Below are 26,799 nucleotides of genomic sequence, written 5' to 3'. Positions count from 1 at the left end.
CATCAATACCAGGACACCGCACCGCACTAGCATACGTCATGTGGGGGTGCGATGCGGAAGATATCTAACCATGTATCGTAGTTTGCACTTTTATAACATGTGTCAGTGATCTGTGGACCTAGACCGTATATGTTGGTGACACAAGAGGAGGTTATTATCGAAGTAGGACAAATCAAAATATCGATAAAACTACGTTGATTTGGGAGAAAAATATCAGGTGCTATAAACCATTTGGATGCTATCAACGTATTGTAAGACTCTTAAAATCTTATTGAAATTTTATGAGTGAGTTAGGAAAATATATTTTCACAATACCATAAAAATTCAGATCCAAACTGAAATTTAATCTACATACAAGGAAACAAAAATGAAAAATCCAGCTATGAATGCTGCCCGAATTTTTTTCTGTTGTGTTTTTGTCTTTTATGACACCATTCACAGCTGGATTTATCTCTCTTATTTCTCTACTATAGATTGAATTCATATTTGAAGTTTTTTGTAATATATAAATGTTTTGACAATTCACTAATTTAAAAAAATAAATAGTTACGGCTGTACTCAAAAGGCTGGGAGCTTCTTCCAAAAAAAAAATGTCTGGGAACACTAGATACTGGTTGGGTGAGGAGAGGTGAGCGAGCGGGGCAGGCAGCACGGTGAAAAAGGGCGGGCGGGGGCAGTGGGAGGAACAAAACGACTGGCTGTCTGACCGGGGATGCCTCGTTCCTCTCGTTCCCCTTCCTGCTACTCTGTATCTCTCGCGCGCCCGTGGCTCCTTCACGAGCACGCGCGAGCGAACCAGCGGCCGATCGCCGACAGGGGGCGGGGCGATCTGATGCCGGTGAGGCGCTGATGGCGGCGCTGTCCGCCGGTGGTCCGGGCGGCGTCGTGGCTGGGGAGGGTTCCACCTCCTCTGCCGCCGCTGCTGCCGCGACGATCGGGTCCCACAGGGTCGACGGAGGTGAGCCATCCCTCTCCTCCTCATCCTCTTCTACCTGTTATTCCTCCTTGAGCTTAGGGTTGGTTCACAGTTCACGCGCGAGTGCGTGCGCTTCTGCACTGCGGGGTGCACGGCGCGGTTCCGGTTTCCTATTGGATTGGCAGAGTTGTGCTGCGGTTCGTTTTTGGGAGCAGGGTTTTGCGTCTTCGGTAGTTCGGTGATAGAATTCTGATCGCTCGTCGCGGTCTTGCGTGTAATCGAGCAATGCTGATGGAACTGTGGTGTTGGCCACGACTGTGGAGGTGAGGTTACTTTATACGTGTAGGACCGGCAACACCTCTGTGAGTGTGTAAATTTGGCAAAGATTCAATGCGAATCCAATGGCTTGGTCTTATGTAGCGGATTACTGAACTTTCTTGTGGGACTGGAATGCCACTGATGGTGGTAAAGGTAAGTCCTTTCAGTGGAGTTCATGTACTGGAGCCAAGGTGATTACATCAAGTGATTCGGTCTGGCAATGCTGATATGTTTCCTGGGACGATGAAACGCAGTGAGTATATGTGAGTTATTAGTTTGCACATCTATTGGATCCTTATGGGTTTAAGTGGTGGTTCTGTATGAACGTCGAGAGTGTCAATTGGGAAAGACATGTTTTTTTTGGAAGATACGAACAAGTTTAGAAGGTGCCCAGTGGTGAGTTTTTGCGGGTTATTTGTAAACTAGGCAATGCTGCAGCAACTGTGTTCGAAGTTGTACAGTGTGGTTCCAGAGAGACATGGTAACCGGGGTCGTGCATCTATTTGATTCAATTGGCATATGGCTTTTTAAGTTAGGTGTGCCTGTTGTCTGTAAATATTTTCAGTATGGGCAAGGACTTGTTATTTTGTAGATATTTATTGGCTAAACAGGTTTTACTGTGAAGAGGATCTTGGAGACACTGAGAGGTAGCAGTTTGCCTTGATTTTTGGTCCTTTTCTTGTACCCCTTGGGATCGTTGAAGGTTTTGGAGGTGCAGTTTTATTTGGTGGCATATATTGATGTGAACAAGTAGATAACCCATGGGTCACAGTTGGAATTTCTAGGATAGAATTTGCTCAGTATATATCTGCTCTCTGTTAGTAGTTCAAATATGAATTTATAAACTATTAGTGCTGCAAAACATTGTCAAAATGTATCCTGAACTTTGAAAATAAGGAAAAAGACGAGCGATTCTGGTGTGGAAACTAAGCTAGGAATTTTATGTGGTCGGTTGCGGAAGTAATGGACAGTGGAAAAAAGGAACTAGCTTATGTTTACCTGAAAAATGTTTGATAATGTTCTTGATCCAAATGTTTTGTATGGTCTAAATTTCTTATCCATATGAGACAGGATTTAGAAAATTAATTGCAATTAGTGGGTGCCATTTGTATAAGAATATAGGAATTCAGAATTGCAGTAGGTTATTTTGTTTACAGGGATTCTTTGGTTTGAGAAGAATAACAAGTACTCCTGTAAAAAAAGGAATGATGTGTGAAGTGATGAACTGTCTGCAGTTTGAGTTATGGCCTTATGGGACAATAGAGGAAAAGGTTTTTTTTTTTTCTCGAACCCGCAGCTAAGTGCACGTCATTTTCATTAGAAGAAGCGCCAGGCGGCGAATAGAGGAAGATATATTGTTACTTCTGATATTGGTGTAATAGCTTGACACTAAGGGTATTTTCGGATGGTCGCCAAAGTCCAGCCTACCAAATGTGACCAAACATTTGGTCCTTGTTTGGATTAGAGCCAACTTTTTGGCAAGCGAATGCCTCACTACCAAATACAGTTCATTGTTCTTGCCAAAATTGGCCAACTCATGGGCAAACAAAACCTTCACCAAAAATAGCCAAAAATTTGGCATGGCAAACATGGGCTCAAACCAAACATACCCTAATGCTGTTTCTGAACTTACATTTTTTGTTGTCACCAAAGTAGGTGGTCTTTATTTACATGTTCTTTGAGGATCCGGACTTGATCATTCATGAGCATAGTTGAATTAGTTGTTCTGTATAAAGTTTGACAGCATGTATTTCTTGTACAATGCTGAGATTTGCGTCACTTTAACTTCTTGGACTGATGGTTAGTAAGTTTCTCTTCTTTTTGTATGTCCTATGATGTTAGGTGCAACAGAAGTCCTGAAAATCTTGAGCAGGATTCATTATTTCTCTGTTGTTACTTGCAATCATGGATCATTTGAAGTAGCTGTAGCTTTGCTTGATGTTCACGTTGCGTAGCTATCTAGCACATGGAAGAATATACTAGAAGATGTTTACCAATGTGAGAGACCATCTTTTCCTAAAAAGTTATACTTTCCATTGTTTTGATATATTAATCTATTATGATTAGTTCCACAGTGTCTTCATTCAATTTAGCGAGGTTTGTGTACAGCTCATGATCGCAGTTCAATTTTTCCTTTTTTATTTTGTTAACACCTGTAACGGAAGCGACGAAAGGAAATGTGTAACGGAGGCACCGAAAGGGAGCGTGTAACGGAAGCGCCGAAAGGAAGTGTGTAACGTAAGCGCTGAAAGGAAAAACTTTAACGTTTCTCTTTCCATTTCTTCCTTTTTTCTGGTAGGAAAACTTTAACCTTTATATTGGCGTTTATGTTGTCATTTGATATATGTATGTGTACATTGCTCTTTCTGAACAACTCAACCCAAGCTTTAATCGCGGGAGATTGCGTTGTTCTTCTGATGCCTCGGGCTCCTGGTAAGGCGACACCATTAATTGCAATGGTTGGATCTGGTACTGCCGCAGAGGGTTCCTCCTCGGCTGCTACAGTCGCAGCTTCTGTTGCAGCCGCAGTGATTGGGCCCCATGGCGCTGATGAAGGTGTGCTGTTCCTCTTGGGCATTTGTTGTGTGGTGTAGTATGTATATATAGAGGTCACTGAATAGGTGTTGGGGTTTCATTTATGGGAGGCTTCCAATTATGAGAAGTAGAATCGGCGAAGCATAATTGTTGATAGCGTTTAAGGGATCTTGTTTGTGATTGCAAGCATGTTTTGTATCAAGTAATTTTGCTGGCAATTTCTTTATATGTTGTGTGGTGAGGTGTTGGTTAATTTTGTTGAGGGCAGAGTTCGATTCAGATCTGGTCCTAGTCCTGGACATATTTCAGTACAGGTGCAAGACAAGTTAGCATATGTGTAGTTCGTTGTGCGATGCATTGTTTAATGGCGAATATGTGATTGAAGAAAGATGAATGCCATTTGAATATAGGCAGGCTTGTTTTGTGAAAATGTTTGGTCTTTGAAAAGAATAGCATGGAGAGCAAGGGGAGTGACTGCAGTTCATTTCAGCGTGGGTAATATATGTGTTTTGGATTCTGCATTCGGTACTGGGATGAGAATAAATCTTATCTGGGGCAAAGTGTTTTTGCTTGGTGTGGTTTAGTTTCGAATATCTTATTTGTTTGTGGAATTGGTTGGTTCATGCGAGGAGGTGAAGGTGAGATTTTTTTTATTGATGCTGATGAGTCATAACAAATTGGTGTCCAGCTGGTTTACAGACATTTGGATTGTTTTTTCATCTTGCTTAGTCACTCCTGCTTGCTGTACAAATGTGATTGTGTGATGAATTAAATTCAGTTGTTTCTTTATTTTGGAAATACAAGCTAGCATATTGGGCCTATTTTATTTGACTTCTTTGTTTTGTTTTAATCCCTCTTTTCTTTTTGTTACCATTGTATATTTTTTTAGATAATGGAAGCTTTATTACCTCCAGCCTTTGCATCACAGATGCAGGATCATCATTGTATAGGTCCATGTACCTTTACACAAATTGAGTGCTACCAGAACTCCTTTGGTGTCATTTACCCGAAAAAACTACAAACTCAACATCCAGATCTGCCCAATTTTTATAGTGATTAATACTCTTATAATTGATTTTCAGAGGCAATGTGGCATATGAGTTTAGGCGAATCCATGGAAGCTGGTCTGTATCCAGAGCGTGTTGGAGAGCCGGATTGTAGTTACTACATGAGGACTGGACTGTGCAGGTTTGGAATGACCTGTAAATTTAATCACCCAGCAGATCGAAAGATGGTAACCTCAAGCCATTGCTCAATCCATTTCATTCTCTTGTGTCTGCCCTTTGTTGACTTAGTTTCTATGGTGTTCTCAACTTCCAAGTACTTAAAAAGGGGGTTTTAATCCTAGCTATACATATGGTTTCTTCCTCGGAAGGGTCCTTCTTCTGAAGTTGCTTTATCTTCCACCTAATTGGAAAGGAAAACTAAATATCTTTGGTATTTGGTATGCTTGGGGTCAGTTTGATTAGTAAATTTGGTGGTATCATGTAGTGTTTGACAAGATCTAGGTTTTACTGGGAAGAGCTGCGTAGTTCATTTAATTTCTTCCTGGACTGATTGTGCAGAAGCTTTTGTCTAGAAGCCCTACCAGTAACTTATAGCAGTTGCACGAGGACTGACCTATCTGAAGATATGGTGCTGCAAAATTTATTTAAGATTCTATAGTGCATGTGAAATTTAAAATGTCAAAATAAGAGCTTTGGGAGTTTGACTTTTAGGTGACACTAAACTGGTTAAGGCTCGGTTAGCTCCAAATTCTTTTACTAAATCAAAATCATGTATTTAACATAATGTAACTGTGTGCACGGGATCTACTTGTTTCTGTTCAGACATTTTCTGTTCCAAAAATGTACCTCCAGTAGTGAAATGAGAAATTCGTATGCATTGGGACGTGTATAGTGAAACTATTTTCTTTATCCACCGCCAACAATATCTTTTAATTATTCCAGCGTCAACAATATTAAGAAATTCCTAACATTACAAATGTGATGAGATTCATATTCAAACTTGCATCCCCATAAAACTTTTAAGATCCTTTGACAGGGATTACTACTTGGCTAGTTAATTAGGACATTAAAACTGGGCACTCTAGGACCTCTCCGACACATCCACTCTCGTCAACTGTCCGATAACGCATGGATCGTCTCTGGCCCTCGGATCTCCCATCGGTTCTCGCTACCTGGACCCTATGTCCTAAAGGGCCGCTATTTCTATAGAAAAGTTGATTTCCCCATTTCCACTAACAGGCGGATCACAAAAAAAGGCTAACAAACCAGTCCAATCTAACAGATGGTACGAATTTATCAGGCAAGTGGTGGCACAAATATATTCAAAACAATTAAAGTTCACATTTTCACTATTAACTAGTATTCATCTCTTACATTACTACCACACTTATACTTCACTGAAATTTGACTTTGTGTTCTTTCCATGTATTTTCATCATTCCTACCATTCTATCGTCAAAATTGATGGCTACGCAACACATGCTGTTGTTATCTACTACTCCCTCCCTTCCTAACTATAAGATGTTCTAGCTTTGTCCTAAGTCAAACTTCTTAAAGTTTAACTAAGTTTCTATAAAAATCTTCCAACATATACAACTCTAAACTAGTTTTATCAAATGTGTCATGGTATATATTTTCATTGTATACTTATTTGATATTGTAGATATTACTGTGTTTTTCTACGAGCATGGTCAAATGTTAATTTTTTTTAACTTTAGGACAAAGCTAGAACATCTTATATTTAGGAACGGAGGTAGTAGTATTTTATTTAGTGACTCCTTTCCCAAGATTGATGGTCTGGACTCTGGAGTGTTCTTTTTTGGGTTCATGTGTTTGAGTTTTATGTTGAACAAAAAAAAAGTAATAAACAAAATGGATTGTAGTTTGGCTCCTCAACTGGACTTGTATGTCCAAATAGTTATAAGAAACAGAAACCGTTACAGTGCTGACTTGTTAATTGAATGTCCTACTGTCTATCTTTTGGACTAGTGCACTCAAATAATCATATATTCATGTCTTAGTTTTAGAACACAATCTTTGGTCCTATTTATTTCCAGAAATTTCTCCTGACCATTTCTTGTACTGAATTTTGTTGCTGATACAGTTATTTTTATGATCAGGCTGTTGCTGCTGCAAGAATGAAGGGAGAATATCCTCAAAGAATTGGTCAACCAGAATGTCAAGTGAGATTTTGCCCCGCTAATACTTTCCATCCTTCAGTTTGATACATTTGAATATATCTGCCCATGCCTGCCATTTAGAAGTTGGTCCTCTTGACATTAATTGTTAATTGATAATCAAACATATTTGATCTAGGTTCATATTAAACCTTTATATTTAGATGTTCTTTAGACACCGGTGCTTCAAGCATTTTGGTCATGCAAGCTGCTAGGTATTTTCTGGACTTCTGTCAAACAAACAGATGACATTAAACGAGAAATGAAATGAATGCTTGGTCCTAAGGTTCCATCTATGAAGCCAAGATGAAGATTACAATGTGGACACCTTTTCTACTGCATTTCATATCCTTGGCTAATTGCATTTTTTACTCTATTAAAACATTGGTTTTATGTTTAAAAATAAACTATCTTGAATGAGCTTCTATCCGTTCCAGGTCTTAATGAAACTGTAATTTGGTTTAGCCGTTTCAACCTTATTGAGTTATTTTGATATGCATTGTTTTGCTTGTCTCGACCAAATCTGTTCATAATATTGCTGCTTACTGCTTTCTTTTGTGTGTGCTAGTATATCGTAATTCTTTGATTGCATTTTTCTTGTACTCATCACATTAGACTTTCTTTTCCAGTACTATCTAAAAACTGGGATGTGCAAATTTGGAGCAACGTGCAAGTTTCACCATCCCCGAGAAAAGGCTGCAATGGCAACCCGAGTACAGCTGAATGTTTTAGGCTACCCATTACGGCCGGTTTGTTCTGAATTTCCATCACCTTTTCAAGTTTTTGGCAAGAGTCGTTTCATTAAGTTGAATTTTATCACTGCAGAATGAGAAGGAATGTTCTTATTACTTAAGAACAGGGCAGTGCAAATTTGGAAGCACATGCAAGTTCAATCACCCACAACCATCTAATACGATGGTTGCACTACGTGGCTCTGTTTTTTCGCCTGGACAGTCCGCAACTTCTCCTAGTCAGCATACTTATTCTGGGAGTGTAACGAACTGGCCCTTGTCAAGATCTGCTTCATTTATTGCAAGTCCTAGGTGGCCAGGCCATTCAAGCTATGCACAAGTGATTGTTCCACCAGGCCTTGTTCAAGTTCCAGGGTGGAGTCCTTATGCTGTATGTTCCCTGACTTATACTTCATCATCCGCATAACCTATTAACTGCATATTTCTCCCTTGGCGTACATGGTGTACATTCATTTATTTACAGAGAATCCTGTGATAGTGATTGTGGTTGTTGTTTGTTGCTGCTTTTTTCTCCACAATTTATTGTACTGATACTTGTAGTAGGAAGTAAGAGGTGGCAGCTTTACTCCATGGCTGTGAGCTGTCACCTGTTATACATAATAAATCTATGCAGTAAACCTTGTTTCCCACTTTCCTCCAACAAAAAGAATTAAATATAGAAGGGGTTGTCTATTCATCAATTGTCTGAGATTTTCGTAAATCTCAGTCAAATTTCTAATTCTTTGTATTAACATTCAATAATTCTGAACTCCAATCACTGCATATATAACCTAGAAACAGAAATTGCACACATTCAAAGAGTGTGATTTTAGGCTCAGTAGTGTGCAATTTAGATGATTGAGATTTTCAAAAACTTCATGCAACTGAGAATTAGGTAAAGTGTTGAATATATGATTAACTTAATTCTTGTAGTGATGATAATATATGTTCTTTTCTCCAGGGAGTATACATGCATTAATTTGTTTTTGGTTCCCCCTCTCTAGCATATACTGTTGAGTATGCCTTTTCCCCATTTTACCTTTGATCATGTGGCATGCATTTTTTACCTGAACAGGAGGACTACATTCTGTCGAGAAGCTTGAGTGTTATATTTATTATTAAAAGAACATTTGTACCCTCCGGCCGCCGCATCAACATGCTTTAGAAGCTTTGTTCATGCCAAACATAATCCTAGATAGAGATGTAGTAATATGGCCCGGTTTAGCTTGGCTCAGATAAGCTGACTATTTAATTATTTTTAGAAATAAACAATTGAAAACAACAATTTGATCCATGAAACAACAAATAACAATCCCAGGAGTATTTCAGACTTTGCATCCTTCATTGTACACAGTAAGCTTAAAATCCATAAGCAGTTCCAATCAGGTTGTTAGAAATAAGTTGGCTTATCCAAACTGCATCTTATCTGGCAGCTGGCTTATGCACACGCCAGAGCTGATCCATTTGAGTTTGTTCTGGTTGAGTTGCTCCTCTGATTATGGTTTTATTCATTGCATATGATATGAATAATTCAGATAAAATCTTTGTTAGAAGGAAAGAAAGAGCAAAAATATTCGAAAATAATAATTATACCACTGCCATGAGCCGAAGCACACGCCCTACTATCAGCATGCCCTGAACAATAACTGGTCAGTTTTGTTTTTTTATAGGCTCCTGATATTATCCTTTGGCCAATGTCCTTTGATAGCAATCTTAAATTAAACAATCTTTGCCAGCTGTTTAGTTTCAGTTAAGCAATCTTAAATTAAACAGCTGGAACATTGGCCAGACTTATGTCAAGGTGTAGCATTGTAATGAACTATCTGAAGGTTTTTGATCTATTAAAAAGTGTAATTAGCTGTCCAAGGGCTGATTTGGCACACATCTGTTCTTAAAGATCAGCCGGATTTTAAATTGAACCAAGTGATAAATATGTGATGATAAATACTGAGATGTGGTCTATTCCTAATTGACTAGGAATAGATTATCTTATTTTATTCAAGCTTGTAGATTTCTACCATTTTTGTAGTTTAATATCAAGTATGTTGACAATTAGTTAATTTATGTTTCGTAGGCACAACTTGGTTCGTCGTCATCAGATGACCAAGGACGGTCTTCTGGTGCTGCCCAGTACTATACTGGCTCACGTCAGAGTGAAACACAAGGCATGAGTGATCATGGAATGATATCATCATATCAACATGGTTCTGTTCCTGCTGGACTCTATGCAGTACAGAGGGAGTACATATTTCCAGATAGACCTGATCAACCTGAATGTCAGTTCTATATGAAGACAGGAGACTGCAAGTTTGGTGCTGTATGCAAGTTTCATCATCCCAAGGAGCGAATAATTCCTTCTCCAAGCTGTGCGCTGAGTCCGCTAGGTCTGCCACTACGCTCGGTAAGAATTTCATCTGTGACATTACATGTATTATGCTTATGTATGCTCAGCATGATGTTTATGCAAGTCTTCTGGTATATGCTGCCTATTTTTCTGTTATCATTTTGTCTAACCATAAGTCAGGCCTACTGCTACAAACCCCTTTGTCCATATCGAGTGTCATTGCTTGGACAGGGGCATATGAAAACTTATTATGGTAGTGGTGTTGAAATAGCTTTGATTGGTCCTGAACACATTTTAAAATAGCATCATGCTTTGGTTTCTCATTTATTTGTTTCTTCATTTGAAGCTTGAATGTCCATTATTGTCTCTTACATTTAGCACCTAACGTTAATTCATCAGAAGTATGTTTAGTCCTTTTATTTTAATGTTACCAAATGTTTGTAGCATACATTACTACAGGATTGCGTTCATTTTATACTATTGAATTCTTGTTAACGAACATAGCCCCTCCACCACCCTCGCTGGTAGCCGTCCTGAGCCCCGACCCCATGGTGCCCTCCGATGACATTGCATTGTGCGCTGCGCTGGTTAGATTCGGTCTCCGAGTTCTCAGGGTTGCCGTCCTACTGAGGTCACGCTCGGTAAGGAGCCCACGGATGGCCACTACCTGCAATCCGCAAGCTCTCTCCCCTGCTGCAGCAGTGTCCTGGGGCCCAGCTACCCTCGGATCTCCTCCAAAGTCTCGCCAACCACGAAGACAAAGGCTGGCAACAGTCGAAGAGAAAGAATCATTGCCGCCGACCGTGGGGCCCATGCCGGAGTGCCACGGACTCAGCCTCGACAGGCTCTGCTTCCGCTGCATCAAACCGGACCACATGTTGGGGAATGCCAGAAGACGGTCCTCTGCCGGCTCTTGGACCAGCTTGGGCACTAGGCTCGAGATTGTTACCCCACGTCACCTTACCTCGCCCACTGCTCGAGCAGACCGCCTCGCAGCCCAGCGTGCACCACTTCGCCAGCAGCGCCCACAGCCCCAGACCCCCTGGAGTCAGTCACTGCCATCCCTCAACCACCAGCTCCGGCCGTGGCTGTCAAGTGTAGAGCTCTGATCATGCACGGAAGGCGTCTATGAGGCGCGCGCTCCTGGTCACCATCACTGGCACCCGCCCTGTGGTCCCCTCCGAGGCGGTTTCCGGTGCATCAGCGACGCCTTTGACCTCAACCTGGGTGCGTTCGCGGTCCACAAGCACCTATGAGAGGGATTCTTGGTACTGTTCAAGAACATGCCAGACCGTGATTGCGTATACCGTGATGTCTGCCTGAACCCCCAGCATTCAAGCTCGCTCTATGTCCTTGGAGGAAGTTTGCACACACCACTGCCAGCTGCCTCGACCTCTAGGTGGATTTGGATCAAGACCATTCCCACACACACCTGAAACCTCACCACCGTCAAGAAGCTGCTTGCCCCAGCGTGCTGTGTCGAACGCCTCCACCTTATCACACACAAGTACGCAACAGAAACCTATGTACCTGCCGGCTCTGTTCGCACCAAGGCTGCTACTGACGTCCCACACTCCGCTCTCGACATCGTTGAGCTGGTTGTCCAGTTGGCGGTGGTGCAGCACCAAAGGCCCGCTCACTCATCTACCCTGTCGAGGTTCGCATCACCAGTCGTGAGGAAGTCACGGTTCCTGGGCCTGCTGTCGACATCAACAGCGATTGGCGGGGGGTGCGGCATCCACCGCCCACGAAAGACACAGATTACTGTATGGATCAGCGATAAAGACATCTCAAACACCACCGCGGAAACAATCTGCGCCCCACTGATGCAGACAGCGGTAAAGATGGCATAGTGGCCTTGGTGTCGAAGCTGGACACTTTGGGCAGCAATAACCAGGATCCGTTCACCTCCGAGCGAATCCTGCACGACAACTTCCTCCCGGTGCAACAATCTGCAAGGGCCAAGGGTGCTGCATCAACTAAAAGAACCCGGGTTACTGCTCAAACTTGACCGTGTGCCTTTTTACTCCATTTCACCCTCAGTGTTCAAAATCATGTGCACATATGGGCTCGGACACTCGGTTGGTTGCCTCTGCTCTTCGCCTCGTCAAACACCAAGGTCCTTCTCAACGGCGTACCTGGGCCACCCATCTGGCCCATCAAGAGCCTGCGACAAGGGGACCCCCTGTTCCTCATGATCTTCGTCTTGGTTGGGGATGCGCTGAGCCGCCTCCCTGTGCTTGCATGTGAGTCCAGGATGCTGCAGCAGCTGCATCCAAGGCAGGACCTGGTACATATGTCGCTCTACGCTGATGATGTGGTTGTTTTCAGCCATTCATCCCCCGATGACCTGGCGGCGGTCAAGGGTATCGTGGAAATATTTCGGCAAGCGTCAGGTGTACGCACTAATTACGCCAAGTGCTCCACCATGCTGATCCATTGCACCAACGATATTGCTGACATGGTCGTGGCTACTATCAGCTGCCCAACTGTGCACTTCGCGGTCACATACCTTGACCGTGTTCTCCACCTCTAGACTTCCGATGCTGGCTGGGAAGGCAGATCTGAGGCCAAGGGTGGCAATTGCCACGTCAGCTGGGAGCCTGGGACTGCGTCTGCCGCCCTCCCTTGTGGCCTCAAGCTCCAGGGGATTGCATTATGCCTCCAGTTGCTGTGGCCGTGCCGCATGGACAAACGACAGACCTTGGCAAGGCCTCGGTATTTAATTTTCTGAAGTGTAGCGCTCCCTCTTTTTTGCATCCACCTTCATGGTTGTCAGTTATGGTGCAACCGCTCACTTCTGGGAAGACCGTTGAATCGACAGCATAACTGTGCATGAGATTGTGCCTAGGAACTATGCTGTGGTCTCCAAGCAGCGTCGCAAGGCACGAACTGTGGCCACCAGGCTCGCGAACAGACTCTCGGTTTATGGTATCCAGGGTGCACTGGGCATCCGCCAGCACCTGGATTATGCAAGCTCTGTTGCGCGTGACCGAGACCAGCTTTCTGCTGAACCAGACCACGGCATTGGCGCATGGATGGGTGCTACTCTGCATGCTTGGCGTTCGTGGCGATGTTCAATGGCTTGACCACCAGCGCTGCATGGAAGCTCAACTAGCGCACCTAGGCTCCATTGAAGGTGTTCTACTTCTGGCTCATGGACCTGGACCGAGCACCTACAATGCTGCGGCCTTCAGCATGTGCCCGCTTGTCTCCTGTGCGACCAGGCTCTTGAGATGATGAGATCATGCCAAACCGCCTTGTGCACTGCCCTTTCACAAGACAAATCAGACCAGGTATTTGCCTCTGGACTCACTGCACCCACAGTGGCCCGGCCCCTGGCTAGAAGCTGCTACCATGGCAGGGCAACGCCCGTCGCAACATGCCTTCATCACAGCGGAAGGGTCTGAACAGTTTGGTGCTACTGACCGCCTGGATGTTTTGGAAGCATCGAAACACGTGCACCTTCAACAGCGCCTGGCATTGCATTGCATCCAAACCTTGCTCGGGCAGATCAAAGAGGAGGTGCTTCACTGGACACAGCATGGTGCGCTAGGTCCGAGTCATTCTCCCACCTGGCTGGGACATGCACTAATGTGTTTTTCTTTTCCACTCCAGTTACTACAATTCTACACTGTTCCTCCTATGTCTGTGTAGTCAACGAGGCACAAACTTTTGGTGTTTTCTGAAAGAAAAATGTTCTTTTTAACTGCTGCTGTGCCTACCAAACAATGCACATTGTGTATCTTGAAACTTACAATGTTCTATACTGGTAATAAAATTTAAATACACTGTACAAGATGTAAAATATTACTTAATCTTTTGCTTTGATTCTTACAGGGAGAGCCAATATGCACTTTCTATTCCCGTTATGGCATCTGCAAGTTTGGGCCTAATTGCAAATTTGATCACCCAATGGGAACCGTTATGTATGGCCTCGCAACGTCACCAACAGGTGAGGTCCCAACTGGTCGGCATATGTTAGCACCTGTACCAGCACTTTCAGAAGTACCACCAGGCAATAGCTCCGGAAGGTCTCGAAGGATGACCCATGCAGATACCCAGCAAACACCGTCTACTGAAAGAAGCACCGAGAGAGAGGCATCCTAAGCCGTCCTCAGTGTTATATTCATGTGGCTTCCCATTCTGGACTCTCGACAAAATTTCAGGAGCTGGTGCTGTACATGTCTTGCCCAATTGCCTCGCCTTTGAGCTTTACAAGCCGGAGCTTGCTTCTACTTGGCATTCAGGCAGGAAAAGGTTTTTCTTGTTCAGGATGCTCATTTGGCCTGTGTCAATGGGACAACCTTATTTAAACATATGGTCTTACATGAACAAACTCACCTATGAACATTCGATTCCCTCCGAGTGATGTGGCTTGATCCCTGTTGTAATTACCGGTGTTTTGCAATGGACAAAGCTTTTGCCAAACTGGCTAGGGGTGTGCCATATCTTATCCTTTTCTGTCGTTTCTCCTTTTACAATTTGTGTCGAAAATGCCGACATTATAGGCTGCAATCATAAGGTACTGTCAAATCTGGAAAATTTAGAACTTTAGTTTGCTGCCATAAGAGCGCAATTCAACCTTCGTGGTGCTGGCTTAGTTGGTGTTCTACTTCTACCTGGCAAATTTTATTTCCGCTTCTGCTATTGAATCATCATTGGTTATTTTAAGCCTTTTTTTTTGAACGGACAAAGCGTTCCGGGGGATATAGATACAGGTTCTGCATAAATTTGTACAGTTATCAACTCAGGTTGTTTGGAAATTAAGAATGGCTGCAGGTGGATGTAGTTACCAAATATCCATAAAAAGCTTATTTGTACTAAATGGAAAGGTGTCAGAGTTTTGTTTAAACTAGTGTTATGTACCACAATTTGTCGAATGGTCACTATCATTTTATCAATATATTTTATTTATAAAAACCTAGCGCAACTTTTACGCGAGTATTGAGATCCAAACATGTACTCTATCTCTGTTTCTGTTAGAGGATAGACCCGTAGATCTACGTGATCAATGATTAACTTGTTAGAAAAAAAGACCAACGATTATCAAAACCAAATTAAAACCTTCGTTTAGCGTGTTTCTTCGGTTGGCTTGCTTGCTCATCTTCGGAAGCAGCGGAAGAAAAGCTCCCGGTTCTTTGTGATTTGAATTAGCACAAACGTTAACGTTTCTAGACACAAGACCTTGGGGTGTTCAGGTCACCGCCCAAATGGGACAAAACGGACACTTTTGTCTCCGATTTTGGTGGCCGCATTGGAGTAGCCGACAGGGGGTGCTGGGGCATACCCAAGTTTAAGGTGTTCACCATTCCTGACCTTCTCATCATCATCTTGTTTGCCATCCTGGAAAGAAACTTCACTCCAAATCACTCTACTTTTATTTTTCTGCATAGCCTCTAATATCCAAAATCTAACACTTGAACCAAACTGAACAAGAGAAAGGGTATGAATTATTGGAGAAATCCTGCTCGTATCCATCGACCCATCGTATCCTGGTGCAGTCGTTGCTTCAGCTGCTTCTGACCAGTCAAGGAGATTTGTAAAATTATACTCCAATCGAATAATCCAAAAGCGTAACGCCCTAATCACCTACCGCAGATCCAGACCGTCAACGCAGATCCGACGCCGCATCGCACACCGACCCCACCGCCCCTACGCCATATACCGGTCACACAAGATCCCACCGCACCTAATCCGCTACCCTACCGCCTTTCCCATAAAATACTGGTCCCCACAGGAGAGCCTCAAAAGTCGCTTAACACCGAAGCAAGCTCACCAGGCAAAAAAAGAAAAATCAAAAGGCTGAGAAAACGAAATAGCCGACCGAAGCCTCGCGAAGCTTTCGAGAGACACCAAGAACCAAGAAAATGGGAAAGGGCAAGGTCCACCCCTCGCCGCCTGCGCCTGTGGAGACGACGGCGGAGGGGGTTCTGCTCCGCCTGCTCCCTGCAGCCGTGTTCGCCATGGCGGCGCCGCTGGGGGCCGGCGGGAAGGAGGTGCTGGCGTACCTCGTCCTGGCGTCGCTGCGGTCGTCGTCGGCGCCGCCGACGCCCGCGAGGGAGGAGAGCGCTGCGAGGAGGCCTCCTCACGGGCCGGAGCTCGGGTGCGGGTGCTTCGAGTGCTACACGGCGTACTGGTCGCGCTGGGACGGATCCCCGGAGAGCGACCGCGAGGCGATCCACCGCGCCATCGAGGCGTTCGACGAGCACCTGGCCCGCCAGGAGGAGGGCAAGGGCAACCGCCGCCGCAAGAAGCGCGCCGCAGCCAAGGATAAGCCCGGGAAAGGGAAGGGGAAGGCGTCTGCCGCTGTTTCGCCTCTGCCGCCGCCCATCCTGCCTGAGCAGCAGGAGGCCTCCTCTTCCTCGGCGGTTGCTGTACTGACGAAGGATATCAGCGTCGGGGAGGAACAGAAGACGGTGGAAGAAGAAGCCACTGCTGCCGTCGGCCTCAGCGACGGCGACGGCGTGCAGGAGGAGCGGAGGCGGCGGGTGTGGGACGCGGTTGCCGGCGTGTTCAACTGGAGGGGATGGACCCTGTGGGGGTCCCACTAGTCGGTGAGAGCAGCCGTTGATACTGCTCGCTCTTCAGTTAGATCTTTTTTTTGTGCTTTTGATGTCCTTCTTGGGGACGTGGGGTTTCACGTTCTGTTGGGTTTTTTTGGTCTGATTTAGGAAATGCCTAATACTACGTGTTTAGTCAGTCAAATCAGAGTCTTCAAACTTTCTTGGTACTGTACACTATTGGAGTAGCACTATTGGAGTAGCAGTGATATGCTGATCATATGTTTGGCTGCTTGGTGTAAATATGTTGGAGGAGCATGTGAAATTCATGGATGGTTGGTGGTGATGTAAATATGCAGCATGTGCAAATGATGTGAATATGTGCACAAGGTCCCATTTGGAACAATTTTCGAGTGATTTCCATGACATTCCGGTGTTCCAGGCACGGTAATCAGGTTGTTTAACAGTGTCATAAATATCAGGGAAATTAGCAAGCCGTTGGCTATGTTCTTTCCTTATTTTAGTTAGTTATAAAAGCCAATTTGGTAATTTGGTGGTATAGCATGATTCGGTTGTTCTTTACTTGGTAGCTAAGCCAGGGAATAACGGCCGGCCCCTCCCTTCCCACCCACGAGTTCGCATCCTCTTCGCTCATCTTTTTTACGTGACGTTCTCACCGGCAGTACTCCACTACTTCCTGTTCAGAAAGGCGGAACCCTGATTGCAAGAGAATTGCCAAATGAATCGTGTGTCAAGAGAATATTGTGTCAAAAGGACTCCGCAGAGTTGCTCACTGCGAGTGCACATCGGGCGAGGTCGTCGCCTGATAGAAGTTGAGGAAGAACGCGGCGTTGCTACGCTGCATGGGACGTCTTCTCATCTGAATTCTGACGATGCGGCGGTCTAGACGGCAGAGGCCTACTCGATCTATGATTCTTTTTCTCCGTGAGAACTAGTTCGGTTTAAGATAGTCCGGTGGGGATTGTTGGGATTGCAATTCCATGTCCTTTCAATCCCTCTCGATCTCTTCCAATACCTGCATCTATTTTGGCAACCGAATGAGGACTGAGTAGGTACCGTACACGTATTTGTTTTACATGTATACTCACTCCGTCTCATATTAACTGACGAAATATTTCATGTATCTAGAGATGTTTTTTTTCTGGCATGGATACACAAATTATGGGACGTAGAGAGTAGTTTTTTGGGACCTAAAAAGACTTGAGGCTGTTTGGTTGGTGATCCGAGGACAATGCCTGAGAAAAAAATGAGCTTGAGACTAGTCAGAGAAGTTGAGGATTTTTACTTGACTGTTTGGTTGATGGTGTTGGCCTCACAAATGCACCAAATTCCTCACCGGGTCCAAATGTTAATTTGTGCTAGCGGTTCCCCAACAAATTGCTTACGTGGTGTGGTGGTGGAGTCGCGGATGCATGGTTCAAATCCTGGTGTTCATAATTATGCTTAGGGTTTTCTCATACAGTATTTCCATCAAAAAGACATGCGTTTTGTCTTAACTAAAGAGATTATCTCTTCACAAGAATTACAAGGCAACTTTTTCATTGTACGAGATTTCACCTTTTGTTGACGTTAAATTAGCTAATTTATTCATCTAAGTGTAGAAGGATTTAGCGTCCTTTTATTTTATTGAGACGTACGAAGTCCGTACTATTAAAAGGGATTTCACATGGGAAAGTTTTGGGTGAACCAAATAGACGCTACATATTTGAAACCACATAAAACCTTTTCCATAGGGATAGAGAGCCTTTTAATCTTAAGAGTTATGAGAACCACATCTTTATATGATGGTGGAGTTATGGGGTCAGTACTACCGTTACCAATAATATCGCCATGTCTGCGCTGAGTCATAAGAGTTGGATTTGGTTGACCTATTGTGGTACAAGGGTTGTACTATCGTTACCCATAATATCACACTGTCTTCGCGAGCCATAACAGTTGGATTTGGGGGGCTTATAAAAGGAGGCCTTCTTCTCCGAAAGCTCTGAGCCCGAGCCCCCTCTCTTCTCAACCATTACTAAGCTTCATTTCTTCAAGATCTCTCTTCCTAAAACTTCCTGGATACATACGTAGAGAAAAGGAAAAAGGAGATCTTGATCTAGGGTTTCACCGTGTCAAAAGTTGATTCACTTGGTTTCCCTTCGTGAACTGTGAACCTTAGACGGAAGGTGTCCTATTTAGGTTGTCGTCTTTAGGAGAGCCACAAGTGGAGTTAACTTCAACCTTTGTAGTGTTGTTAGAGAAGAATAATGTCAGCCTTTGTGGCAGGCAGTGGCCTTCGAAGCGCCGCACCTCTCCAAACGGAGACTTATTACTTTTCCAAAAGAAGGAACTACGGGATAATTTTTCGTCTCTAATATGTGGTATCGTTTCACCCCTTTTACATTACCACGAGTTTAATTGCTTCTCTTAGAATAGTTAGTGAACCCTTTTGTTGATTTCTTTTATCACATTAAATAAAAAAGAACAAAAAATTGTTAGTCGTTTGTTTGCACCCATCCAATTGACTATATCGATCGTTCAGTAATATACGACACTACGAGATAATTTGTTGTTATACATATTTTGTTATCTTTTCTAAATGATGTGGAACATAAAGAAAAAGGAATTTTATCGATGCCCTAGCACAATTTCGTCCACACTTCTAAGAGCAACTCTAGCATATCCCTCATATTTGAGTCCTCAAATCACTATATGAGGATCCCTTATAAAAGATTCTCTCCCTAAATTCGTTTCCTGTCAGCAAACTCCTGATATCTCACTCCCTATACAGTACGGCGCGCTCCCGTCCATCCGATTCTGATCTCCTCCTCTCTCGTTGAGGTCGTTCTCTCTCTCATCCCCTTTCCGTCTCTCCCTATCTCTCTCAATCTCCTCCCGATAACCACGCTGCGGCGGTGGAGCGCTGCGCAAGCTTGGCCTCCAAAATCAGCCGGCGGAGGGGTGGAGCCGGCCCTGGCCACGGCGGAGGAGAAGGGCGCATGGGCGGCGGAGCAGGTGCGGGCCGTGGCTGCGGAGCACGGCGTAGTTGCAGCGGCGGAGGAGAAGGGCGCGGGCGCGGAGGAGGTGCGGAGCAGGTGCTGGCCATGGCTGCGGAGCACGGCGTGAGCGCCATGGAGCACGGCGCGGGCGAGGCGGAGGGGCGGAGAAGGCAGCGGCAGCGACGGCGGAGCAGGGCTCAGGCCTCGACGGGAGGAGGGTACATCCGCTTCCTTTTCATAGACGGGTTAGCTCTCGCTCGTGTACATGCACCTTGTGACCAGCTGTGGGGCTATCGTTGTACGCGAAGGTGGACGAAGGCGTGGCCACACAGTGAAGAAGAAGACATGGCGCCGGATGTGTTTTCCATGTCGTGTTCTGTCTAGTTGTCTGGTCCTAATTGCCACGTTGTCTAGTCATGGTTGCCATGATGTTGGGTCATAATTGCTATGTCGTGTTCTGTCTAGTTGCCACGTTGTCTCGTCTTAATTGCCACGTTGTCTAGTCATGGTTGTCATGATGTTGGGTCATAGTTGCCATGTCGTGTTCTGTCTAGTTGCCTTGTTGTTTCGTCCTAATTGCCACGTTGTCTAGTTATAGTTGCCATGATGTTGGGTCATAGTTGCCATGGTGTTCTGTCTAGTTGCCATGGTGTGTTCTGCCTAGTTGCCATGTTGTCTCGTCCTAATTGCCACGTTGTCTAGTCATGGTTGTCATGATGTTGGGTCATAGTTGCCATGTCGTGTTCTGCCTAGTTGTCATGTTGTCTCATCCTAATTGCCACGTTGTTGACATGATGTTAGGTCATAATTGCCATGTCGTGTTCTTTCTAATTGCCATGTTGTCGGGTCATTGTTGTCATGGTGAGTAGGCACAATTAACATGGCAAGTGGACACGGTTAACTTGGCAAATGGACATATGTAACCTGACAAGTGGGCACAATTAACTTGCAAGTAGACACAATTAATGTGAAAATGAACCTAGCAAATGAGTGTGAATACGACGCTAAGAGTTGACAAACTGGCAAGTGACACTGCTTTTTTAGGGTTCCTGGATGTGTATTGATGAATTTCTCGATAGTTTTATCGCCGCAAGTAATATTATTATCGATCAAAATTTATACACGGTGGAAAATAGGTGTGATTTAAAAGAAAATGACTGAAGCAAAGTAGATATGCTTTTTCTTTGAAGTAATAAAACAAGTAGATGTCAGGTCTAAGAAGACAAGCACCACACTCGTGGGGCTCGAATAGTCGAATGGGTGTTGCTGCTCTTGGCCTACGCTAGCACTGGGCTGCGCTAGGAGCAGGGCGGCGAGTGTGAATCGCAGGAGCACGACCTGGCACGCAAGCTGCCGCACGCGGACGCGGGGCCGTGGGGAGGGCGCCGCTGGCAAGGCTCACGTGGAGCACGCCGCTGCCTAGCAAACTCCTTTATTCATACGATCCAAGGGTTTCCCCGAAATAAATATATTTGAAACAACTTTTTTTAATCGAGATATTAAATGACTATAATTTAATTAAATATTTTCCAACCAAATCGAAAACCAGACAAGCCCAATACGTCTCTATTCTCTTCCCCGGAACATAACTCAAGCGTCTTTCTTCCCGTCCCCAAACCCTGGTTGCCTCTCACGTCCGCTTCCCTCCCCTCGCAGTCACACGGCAGCATCAATTCCCACCAAATCCCTGACTTAACCCGTCGAATAACAAATCCCTCTCTCAGATCCGAGATCTCGAGGTCCGGTAAGGTATGTTCATTTTTTGTTTTTCACCTCTTGAGTTTAGATCCTAAGCCCTCGTGGTTGTTTCGATTCCAAGATGGTTCTTGTTGGGGAAGCATGCGTGTATATTTTGTAATATGTTTCTCTGGAGAAACTTTATCAATAACTTATTTGTGAAAAACCTCCTAATTATCTGCTACTGGAGTAGTTATCATCAATTCGTATGGTAGTCTCGTTGTTGAGTTCTTGGTGTTGCAAAGATGTCTGAAATTTGCAACGGATGCATGTTAACTACTGTTGGATTTCCCCCGCAAAAAAAAAAAAAACTACTGTTGGGTTTTAATATTGGAACATGTCCTGCCCTCGATGATCTTAAATAAGACATGAACACCTTGACTGATTTCCTAGCAGTAGTATCAGTTCCCATGAATTTAGTCATGGTTTATGAATAATAACTCTCAGCACACTGATGTACTCTGTTGTGCTTACTCTTGATTTCGGTCTCTATCTGTGCCTTTTGCTACTATTTAACCATTGTTTCAGATGACCTTGAAATATTTTATTGTATAACGCATGCTGCTCTCAATGTTTTACAGAAATGGTGATTCTTTGTAATGGGCACGCTGCTCCTTCAGTTCATACTGAATTTATATCTGGGTGGTTATCACTCAACACTTCCAAAATGCGTTGTCGTTTGAATTCAACTGGAAGGAAACTCCGAAACCGAAACAGGCATCAGAAGATGATTTCTTTTGCAAAGAGTTCTTCATTACAAGGTAGTTGACCTAGATATTAAGCATAACATCTCACTCGAAATAATCTTCCAAAATCTCACCATGTAACCAGAGTGGGAGTAGACATTTATTTTGTATTTACTCAAACCTTTGGATGCTCTTAATGTCCTTTTCTTCAATGGATGTGTTGTGTAGCGGGGATACTGTTCACACGCTAAAAAACATGCCTGCTGAACGTCCACAGCTGAATATGCTGATAGACAGCAGATCGTCTGATGGTCGAGTGTTCTTACTTGTTCCTTATTATTTAAACTACCTTTTCACAGGAATACGCAGCCATTGCTGCTTCAACACCCATGAGCATCTAACCTTCTAGTTTTCAGATTATAGTTGATATCTTCCTGGCATTCTATTTTGAATCTTATTACTCTGTTATGATGTGAATTGTGATTGAATCTCAACTTATTTATTAATATTTAGACCATACAATTAATGAATAGCCACCTTCATTTTATTCTGCAGATTCAATGGCCTCTGTAAAGCCATCTCGTCTTCTGCCAACAGTTGAACCAAGAACATTTCCCAGTAGTGTCCCTGAGGAGATAATATCGAGAGTGAGATTACAAGAGTCTGATGCATTTTATATGCTAGAGCTTAGCACAAGTAGAGAATTTAGCTCCTCTTTACTAGATAAGAACGCCGCAATCTTAATCTGTTTAATTGATGTTGACGGTGACTCCTTGTTACAAAGAATACCAGCAATCTATTGGGATCAACCTGCACAAAGCATGAAGGCTTTGCAACCGATCCCCTTCCAAAGTGGCTCAGTTGACATAATCACCTTTAAGGGTCCCAAATTGCAGAGAATTAAAGAAGTCTGGATAGGCCTCGAGTCAGGTACACAATGAACTTAATTTTGTGTTTATGGAAAGAAATATGTGACACTTACTTGCTTTAATGCTCATGTACTCACCTAATCCACTGAGAATTTTCCTCCCTTATTTTTTAATATTACCCATCAATATCAGGTTCATGGAGATTAGATGGTTTGAGTTTGAAAATGATCCATGGACCATTAAATACACCTAATGACCTTGAGGTGACATTGGAGCTCAAGTTTAATGGTTTACAGTACACATTTGACAGACTCAATGCTCTGCTTGGTGAGGATGGAGCTTCAGTAGTGGAAGCTAAGCCTATGTCTCTCACTGACCTGTCAGGAATTAGCATTTCTGATCTTCAAGAAGGGCAGTTATCCTCAGCAAGTACAGCTTCAAGCATTGTAGAATTGGAGGATGGATTGAGAGAGTATGCTGATCTGAAGCAATCCTTACTTCTTTACGACATAGCTATCGTGATAACAGGTTTCTCTGCCTTCACCCTGGCTTCGAATGATGCAGCCGCCTACTCGTTCCTTGTCGGCGGGATTGGAGGGTTCCTGTATCTGTTACTGCTCCAAAGATCTGTCGATGGGTTGCCGGCTACCAGTTCTCCTTCAGAAGCTGGCAGCCCAGAGCCCTCTGTAAAAGGTTTCAGCGGCGTACGAAGGCCATGGTTGATATTGTCGCTAGCAATGGTTGCTGGAGCTGTTGCACTGAAGTACGGTGCTGGTGGTGAAACCTTCGAGCTGACTCCAACCGAGCTCTTTGTGGGTGCCGCAGGGTTCCTGGCAAATAAGATTTCTGTTCTTCTGGCAGCATTCAAACCCTTGCAGACCAACTTGAAAAGGGAAGATGGATCTGGGGACTGACTGAATTAGACTACTTTGAATACTAGCACCTTTGTAATAGCTTAACAGTGTCCAAGATCCTAAGCTAATTATCAGAAGTAACGAGGGGAGCATGTATACTTGCCACTTCAGCCTCATGATAACTCATTGTGTCGGCATGGCTGAAGAATTACACAAACCTTCTTTCAAAGCATCCTTGTAAAGTCGGCCAAGAACAAGGGTCCAGTTATAATATTACTCAAGCTTGCATTGCTCAGCTCCAGTTTATGGAAATTTGAGTATTGGACTGGGCTCACAGGAATGTAGACTGAGACCTGGATGTTCCAAATGCCTCAGCCAGTCCAAATGTTCGTTCAGGTCACAAGCTTCAAATGTATGATAGTTCTACCAGAACAATGTGGCATCTTTGTGTATATAAGTTGGCTAACTTCCCGGTGCAGTTGCACTATTGAATAATATTGAAAGTACATATGTGCATATTGAAAAACAGAGTTCTAGTGCTGATGACTGGAAATATAGTTATACTATTTCTTATACAACCGTAATGGTTGTAATGTACATTTTTCTTTTGCGCTGATTGTGATGCACTATATCTGATTTAATCTGCACCATTGGACTATGTATATCTGATTATCGTGCTAATTTTGCAACTTAATTAGACTAAATCTTGTGATTTAATAATGATTTGAGCTGCCGTGAGTGCAACATAAAAGGTTGTGTGCGCATCCTATGAATGCAGAGGCCAAGGAGAGATCCCTAGCTTGACTAGATGATGAAGTAAACTGAAATAGTTTCCCGGCACCTAGGAATTTCAGTAAAAAAAAAAGCATCAGCTATTTAAGTATATGTGCTGAAGATCTCGTCACCGGCCATTTCCAACATAAGATTTCTCAGTACCCAGGTGGCCGAATCACTCGCAGGCCGGCGCCGACCCTTCCGCGATTCAACGTGCACCGTTGACGTCTCCCTACTTAACTAGCATGACATTAACAACTTTCAGCTGGATAGAAACCATGAGCAATCTTGTACTACTGGTGTCCATGCAGCTACTCCTTGCACTTGCAGCCATCTCCCACACGGCTGTGGCGGCGGCGGGCAACGCCACCACTACGAGCCCGGGCCGGAGCCGGAACACGACGGCGCTGCTGCCCCCGTTCGGCGCGAACCACACCGTCGGCGATGGCGCCGGGTGGTTCTTTGACGGCAAGGCGAACGCCTTGGCGGCCAATTACTCAGCCTGGGCTGCCAACCGCACCTTCTACCTCGGCGACTACCTCAGTATGTGCTCTTCTCTGTAGTCTCTGAATCTTAGGCACCACCGCACCAGGCAGGATATTCAGTTGCGAGTTGAGGCTTCAATTTCGTGGGTCTCGACTCTTAGTACTCCGTACTTCCGTAGTACTCCTTTCCAAGCTTCCTATGTCGTCCATTTAATACAAAATTTATACTAATTTAATATAAATGGACGACATTTTTTAATCGGAATGAGTACACTGTTCAGTTAATCTCGTCACGTTCTATTGTTGATAACACAATATTTGTGCACGTACATACAGTCTTCAAGACCAGGATGGACAACACGGTGGTGCACACGACCAACGTCACGACGTACAGGCTCTGTGGCGGCGGCGGAAGCGGTGGTGACGGCGGGTGGAAGGCGGAGGAGGCGTTCGTTACAGTGATGCTAGATGCGGAGGGCGTCAACTACTTCTTCTCGGACGCCGGCCAAGGAGAGCACTGCCGGAAGGGGATGCGGTTCAACGTCACTGTTGCACATGGCCACGGTCCCCCGTCAGTGCCGCCATCGTACTATGAGCCGCTCTCCGGCGCGACGGCGGCTTGGATTGGGAAGTCTATGTGGGTTGCCATGAGTGCTGCTGCATTATTGGTGCTGTGAGAATCTGCCTTTTTTTTGGGACTATGAAAGCTGAAGTTAATTCAAAACTACTTACTTATGTTTTTAATGGAACTACCTCCGTTTTCAAATACAAACTGTTATGGTCTTTACCTTAAGCTAATTTTTTTAGATTGACCAAATTTATAGAATAATGTACTAACATCTACAATATCAAATGAACAAATTTATAGAATAATGCCTATGTTTTGCCTACTCTTGTTGTGGTGGTGTGGTGGAGTTGTGGGTGCATGACTCCACCAGCAGGGTTCATATCCTGGTGCTCACAATTATACTGTATGGGTCTCCCTTACAGTTTTTCTATAAAAAAAAATCAAATGGTATAACTAAGATATATATCATCACAGACTTAACAAAACTCTAGAACTAATTTAAAGTAGTAACGTTGATAATATGTTCTATAAACTGTGCCAAACTTAATTTGGCTTAGGATTAAAGATTGTTTTTTCTAGAAAAGGAGGATAACTTCGAGCTTCTGCATCGACTGATGCACACATCCATATATTATTAAAGGCAGGCAAAGCAAACAGCAAAGCCAAACAAAATCACCTAAAAAAGGAAAACCATGATTCCACGAAACTACACTGACCATATGGCATAGGCCACAACAAACGAAAAGAAACATAACTCCTAGGCAAAATCTTCAAACCGTATCGCCGCACATGTGCCGATGATGACGAATCCAACCTTAGGTCGAACTCAGGGTTTTCGTCCCCAAAGCCAAGCTTCAAGTCTCCCACCTTTAGCAAGGGGACGACGCAGGCGCGTATCGACATTGCCCAATTTGAGATAGGATTAAAGACAAAACATCTTATACATAGTATTTAGGAACGGAGGGAATAGTAGTATGTTGTTTGAGTCACTGGATCGGTGTATTGATCACGACGGTTCACCAACCCTTAGGAAGTTTGTCCATGAGACCAATCCTTGAGAAGCACACATATAAAAACATGTACTACCTCCGTCCAGTATTAAGTGGATATGTACATGCTTAGAAAAAGTTGCGATACTTAATACCGGACGGAAGAAGTAAAAAAATAAGAAAAATATAATCATACCGATCCACGTATATAGACAAGGACATGGACAAATTCCAAAGCCATAATCCTAAGACTAGTCATAGTGCAAGTAACTTAACTAGTAACATAGATGTCAACTAAGCATTTTGGT

At 44.0% G+C, this 26,799-nt stretch overlaps 4 protein-coding genes across 7 annotated transcripts; all 4 read left to right on the top strand.

Annotated features, from left to right (window-relative positions):
- The first annotated feature begins 684 nt into the window (after positions 1 to 684).
- Positions 685 to 14,611, top strand: LOC100845537 (zinc finger CCCH domain-containing protein 63). The gene is made up of 7 exons (XM_003577514.4): positions 685 to 958; positions 4,852 to 5,003; positions 6,896 to 6,958; positions 7,582 to 7,701; positions 7,778 to 8,074; positions 9,758 to 10,084; positions 13,868 to 14,611. The coding sequence occupies exons 1-7, from the start codon at positions 850 to 852 to the stop codon at positions 14,135 to 14,137; spliced, it is 1,338 nt and encodes a 445-aa protein (XP_003577562.1). The 5' UTR covers positions 685 to 849; the 3' UTR covers positions 14,138 to 14,611.
- Positions 14,612 to 15,783: 1,172 nt separating this feature from the next.
- On the top strand, positions 15,784 to 16,936 carry LOC100845520. The gene has a single exon (XM_003575995.4). The coding sequence runs from the start codon at positions 15,898 to 15,900 to the stop codon at positions 16,579 to 16,581; it is 684 nt and encodes a 227-aa protein (XP_003576043.1). The 5' UTR covers positions 15,784 to 15,897; the 3' UTR covers positions 16,582 to 16,936.
- Positions 16,937 to 19,186: 2,250 nt separating this feature from the next.
- LOC100845234 lies at positions 19,187 to 24,248 on the top strand. 4 transcript variants are annotated; one of them, XM_024463370.1, is made up of 4 exons: positions 19,187 to 19,371; positions 21,848 to 22,027; positions 22,508 to 22,882; positions 23,014 to 23,735. In XM_024463370.1, the coding sequence occupies exons 2-4, from the start codon at positions 21,850 to 21,852 to the stop codon at positions 23,733 to 23,735; spliced, it is 1,275 nt and encodes a 424-aa protein (XP_024319138.1). In that variant the 5' UTR covers positions 19,187 to 19,371; positions 21,848 to 21,849. The 4 variants fall into 4 exon arrangements, with proteins under 4 accessions (XP_024319138.1, XP_010237713.1, XP_014758572.1 ...); XM_010239411.3 differs by lacking the exon at positions 19,187 to 19,371 and adding an exon at positions 19,378 to 19,747; XM_014903086.2 differs by lacking the exon at positions 19,187 to 19,371 and adding an exon at positions 19,378 to 19,774.
- Positions 24,249 to 24,378: 130 nt separating this feature from the next.
- Positions 24,379 to 25,727, top strand: LOC100844925 (cucumber peeling cupredoxin). Its single transcript, XM_003577512.3, has 2 exons — positions 24,379 to 24,992; positions 25,271 to 25,727. Exons 1-2 carry the CDS (start codon positions 24,695 to 24,697, stop codon positions 25,609 to 25,611), a joined length of 639 nt encoding a protein of 212 aa, XP_003577560.3. The 5' UTR covers positions 24,379 to 24,694; the 3' UTR covers positions 25,612 to 25,727.
- The last annotated feature ends 1,072 nt before the right edge of the window (positions 25,728 to 26,799 follow it).

Source organism: Brachypodium distachyon, chromosome 4 (assembly GCF_000005505.3).
Source record: "Brachypodium distachyon strain Bd21 chromosome 4, Brachypodium_distachyon_v3.0, whole genome shotgun sequence".
NCBI lineage: Eukaryota > Viridiplantae > Streptophyta > Magnoliopsida > Poales > Poaceae > Brachypodium > Brachypodium distachyon.
The sequence above is the reverse complement of the archived record's forward strand: the minus strand, read 5'-3'. Positions and strand labels throughout refer to the sequence as shown.